At 39.6% G+C, this 4,337-nt stretch overlaps 1 protein-coding gene across 1 annotated transcript in view; it reads left to right on the top strand.

Moving 5' to 3' along the window:
* Positions 1 to 4,337, top strand: part of LRRC31 (leucine rich repeat containing 31) — an 11,665-nt gene that overhangs the window by 5,100 nt on the left and 2,228 nt on the right. The window contains exons 5-8 of the mRNA XM_010181838.1: positions 240 to 407; positions 1,342 to 1,509; positions 2,266 to 2,433; positions 3,469 to 3,636. Coding sequence (XP_010180140.1) covers positions 240 to 407; positions 1,342 to 1,509; positions 2,266 to 2,433; positions 3,469 to 3,636 — 672 coding nt within the window. The remainder of the gene's footprint in view (positions 1 to 239; positions 408 to 1,341; positions 1,510 to 2,265; positions 2,434 to 3,468; positions 3,637 to 4,337) is intronic.

The raw sequence follows: 4,337 nt of genomic DNA on the forward strand, positions 1-4,337 counted from the left end.
CTGAGTCCTGGCACAGGTCTACAGTGATGGCTAAACAGCCTGATGAGGATTTGGGAACCTGAGTAAATTTCAGGTCTTGTGTACTGTGACAATGACTTGTGGTCTGCATTGCTCCTTAGATACTATAATGATTTTAGAATTAAGTGGCTAACCTTGCTTTTTAATATATTCCAAACCTGTATTTTTATCTTGCACTGGAATTGATACCTGGAATAAATCATATTAGACTTCCGTTACAGGAGAGGCATTTGAAATTGTTTCTCAACTTGAAGAACTGGATTTATCATGGAACAGTAACATAGGTGGAAAACTGTCACTCCTGACAAAGAAACTCCAGAAGGAATGCAAGATGAAACTTCTGAAAATTACAGACTGTAACCTGACAGCAAAGGACGGAGAATCCCTTGGTATGTGTATCCATCTAGCTGGACTGAGTCTGCCTTCACAAAAATGTAACTTGTTTGACTTAGGTAATGGCTGTATTGGGCTCAATATTAGTGGAAAGTTAATTTATTCCAGGCTCTGCATTGTTACAGCATTTACCACACAGTGTTGGGATTTAATGCACTTTTTTCCAAATAAAAACGTTGTTCTCTCTAGTCGTGTGAGGTGGGGTTGAGAAGAAGAATAGCTAGATCTAAACCACAGTCTGGCTGCCTCAGTGGTCTAGGGTTGCTGGATCCTTTGAGACCCTGAGCAACTCATGTGCCAGAATTTGCAGCATTGACTGCTTAAAATTAAGTAGCTGAATGTGCAGTTAGCCATAGGATGGGAAAGAAGGCCTGACAGATGGGAACTTAGGCTGAGTTGGCAACCACCGATCACTCCTCCCCTCTTTCCTCTCACCACAGCTTAGTCCTGTGTGGTCTTTTGATCTGCTTCTATGTTTTAAAAGATATTTTCTCCCTAAAGAGAAGCCCCTGTGTTGTCATCTCCACTGCAGGAGATGGCCCATATGCAAAACACAGTCCTATATCTTTTAATTAGAAGTTTTTCTTTCTCTTCATATTTCTGTCTTTTATTTGCCTGTATTTTTCTAACTGCTCCTGTATTTTTTCACCTTTATTTTCATACAGATTTTTTGCTGATTTTCTTTCTTTTATTTTTCTTTATTTTCTTTATTCCTATCCAATCTTTGTTTTTCTGTATTTTTTAGGTAGAACAGGAACTTGGTAAGCCTAAACCACACGTATAGGCTAACCCACCCAGCCTACGTCTTCCTGTTTGTCATGGTGCTATATTTTTCTAGGGCTCATCTGTATATACTGTATATATTCCAGACAGTTACCAAATGCAATTACCAATTCTGGTTTCCTTTTCTTTTTTGTTTTTTTTCCCCAGCTGAAATTCTGAATGTGATCCCAAACCTTGAAGTATTAGATGTCTCTATGAACAAACACATCGGCTGCAACATGAAGGTTATTGCTCGGGATCTGAAAAACGTGCCAGGCTTGAAAGAGTTAAACTTGCACATGTGTGGATTAAAGCAAGACAGCCTCCAGAGCTTAGGTTAGACTTTATGTTCAGAAAGACTTTCATTCTGAATAAATTGTACATCTGAAAACCATTTAAGAAAGGCAAGGAGGTGGGATTTTGCTGATGGTTTGGCAGTGTTAATGGGCAATCGTTATTTGCTGTTGGAGGATTGATAAAAGACTACAGAGCCTTTCAACAGGAGTAGCATTTATCTTCCCTGAGCTCAAGCATGTGAAAGTCAGTGGGGAGACTCACCCTCCACACCATTTGTCTGAGACACATCTTGGGGTAGATTAGTGGCTCTCTGGACACGCTTCCTCTCTCCTCAGACAGAACGTCGACAAGGGCACAGACAGGCTAGGTAACTTTTCACAAGCTAATCCTACTCACAGAGGGAAATCCAAATTCACCATTACCACTTACTGTGTGTCCAGTGAAGCCATATGAAATAGGCTTATTATCTGTGGAGGTCTTTATGGATAAGACAAAACAACTGGCACTAATTAGCACACCCAGTAGTAATTTCAGCAAAAGGCTGAGGACTGAATGGATCTGGGGGATGAGCTGGCCTCACCTTCACCTGCTCTTTCAGAGAAGAATGGAGTTGCATGGATGGGAAGCTTTGTGGTATTTACTGTATGTCTGCTGTGATTATACACTGAAGCTTAAGCAAAGAGCTTTGCCTGCAAAACCTTGTTCAGACTTTGACATTAAAGTAAATAAATGCTAAAGCTGTGACCTGTGCTATTGTAGCAGCCACTGACCAGCATGCTCCCTTTCCCATTTCAGACACTGCTTTACTGCACCTTGCCGAGCTAAGAAAATTAGACATATCATGTAACAAAGAGATTGCTGGTGGCTTTAAAGACTCAACAGCTCATTTGGCCAGCTTGAAAAATCTCGAAGTCCTTGATCTCCACCAGTGCTGTGTAACAGAAGAGGACATGACCGTTTTGTGTAAGGACATGTTGTGGAAATCCATTAAGAATGTAGGTTTTGTCTTCTGAAAATATCTCATAAAAGGCATAAGAGATTCTGCCTGACCTAGTCTAGCAGATCTCAGTACATTTTCAGTGGGCAGTTCTGGAAGTGCAGTGCGGAATATAGCTTTCTTATCAATATGGAGTGGTTTTTTGCTGTATCAAAGGAAATCTCATAGTGTCTGCTCCCATGTGGAACTAAGGACCTGAATCAGCCATGATTCAGACCCATGATCTGAATGTAGGAATTCTCACCAAGCACTGCTTTTTTAGATAATCAGTATTTTTTGAAATATCCAGGGACAGTTTCCCTGCTGGTATAAATTAGCACAGATCCATGGTTGCATATGTGCGTGTAAATGTAACTGCCGAAAACCCCTCTGGTGATCTTTGTCAAGTAGAGAGCGATGTTAGGAGGTCTTGCATTGCTGCTGCTGTATGCTTTAGAGAAAAGCTGAAGACTACAGTCTCCTGGTTGAATTGATCCAACTCATAAATACTATTAGGAAGAAAAAGACATTTCCCATTCAATCGGTGAGACAGTTTATTTTTCTGTGTGCATTATCATAACTTTCTGACGTTGGTTTTTACTCTTTAGAACAAGAAGCGTTAACTATTAGTAAGAGCAGTCATTATCTGTTTTTAATTTCTTGACCAATAGAGAATAATAACATTAATATAAAGGAGTTTCAGTTAGCCATGAAAACATTTGGAAATAACCCTGTATCTCATTTAATGTTAAATTCCCTACTTCACCTAGCAAATTTCAGTGGGAAGCTGTGTTCTGACAACCTTCCACACAGTCTGTAATACCTAAGTACTTAAACATTCCTACTTAAAATGACAAGGCTATTTATGGTCTAAAACATTACTCACCATAAATTTGAGTATCAAAACTTGGCCTTGACATTTGGAATGGTTTACAAAGAAAAGAAATTATGTCAGGCAAATATAAAACTACATATTTGTTCTGGATTGGTGACTGTCTAATAAATACTTCATGTTTTCATAGCCCAGGTGATACCTCTACTCTCCAGTCTTCAAGAGCTAAATTTGTCCTCAAATAAAAATGTAGGAGTCTCATCTGATCCTCTTCTGGGCAAGCTCAGGTTTTTACCAAAATTGAAATCTGTGGCCATCAGCAATTGTGGTTTAGACGAAGAGTCGTTTTCATCACTAGGTAGGAATGTTTCTTTAAAGTGTTTCTATTCTCTGCGTATCCTTGTGGGACAAAGCACTTCATTCTCCTGTGACCGAACTCCAAAGATCTTGGTTACATTCTACCACAGGTCCTGAGTGAAAAAGCCTGTAATGAAACTAGTGCTTTGTGGGACCTGGTTGCAAGGGAAGACCATTGTATGCTTTCCCCCGTTATACCTGACTGGATGGAGTCTTTTTAGTCCTTTGTCTGATAGTGAACTTTAAAATATCCCCTAATTTTGGAAAAGAAAGCAAAACATGATTTCACATTATGCTGTACTTATAGTTTGGTTGTAACACTGCATTTGCAGTTTAATGGGGTAAAGATTACAGTGAATATTCATCACCTCACTGCAGGGGAAATTTCAATAGAAACTTTCTGGGATAGAGTTAAACACAGGACAGTGGAGCAACTGAGGCAATGGCTGCAGCAGATAGTGCACTGCCATGAAAAAAGGTCCAGTCTAACACAGGAAGTGTAAATTCAGCCTCTTTTGGCTGCTTATTGCAAATCTCAGTGGATTAGCGGTCACACTGTCCCTTTGATAGGTGTTCCATATGGCACATAAAATCTAAGTACAGAGAGATCTGTTAGTTACTGTGTATTATGCACTTATATTTTGTACTGTTTACAGTTTTAGTGACATTGAAACTTATAGTAAGACTTGACTGCCTTCGGCA

This window comes from Mesitornis unicolor, unplaced genomic scaffold (assembly GCF_000695765.1).
Source record: "Mesitornis unicolor isolate BGI_N332 unplaced genomic scaffold, ASM69576v1 scaffold14923, whole genome shotgun sequence".
Classification (NCBI taxonomy): Eukaryota; Metazoa; Chordata; class Aves; order Mesitornithiformes; family Mesitornithidae; genus Mesitornis; species Mesitornis unicolor.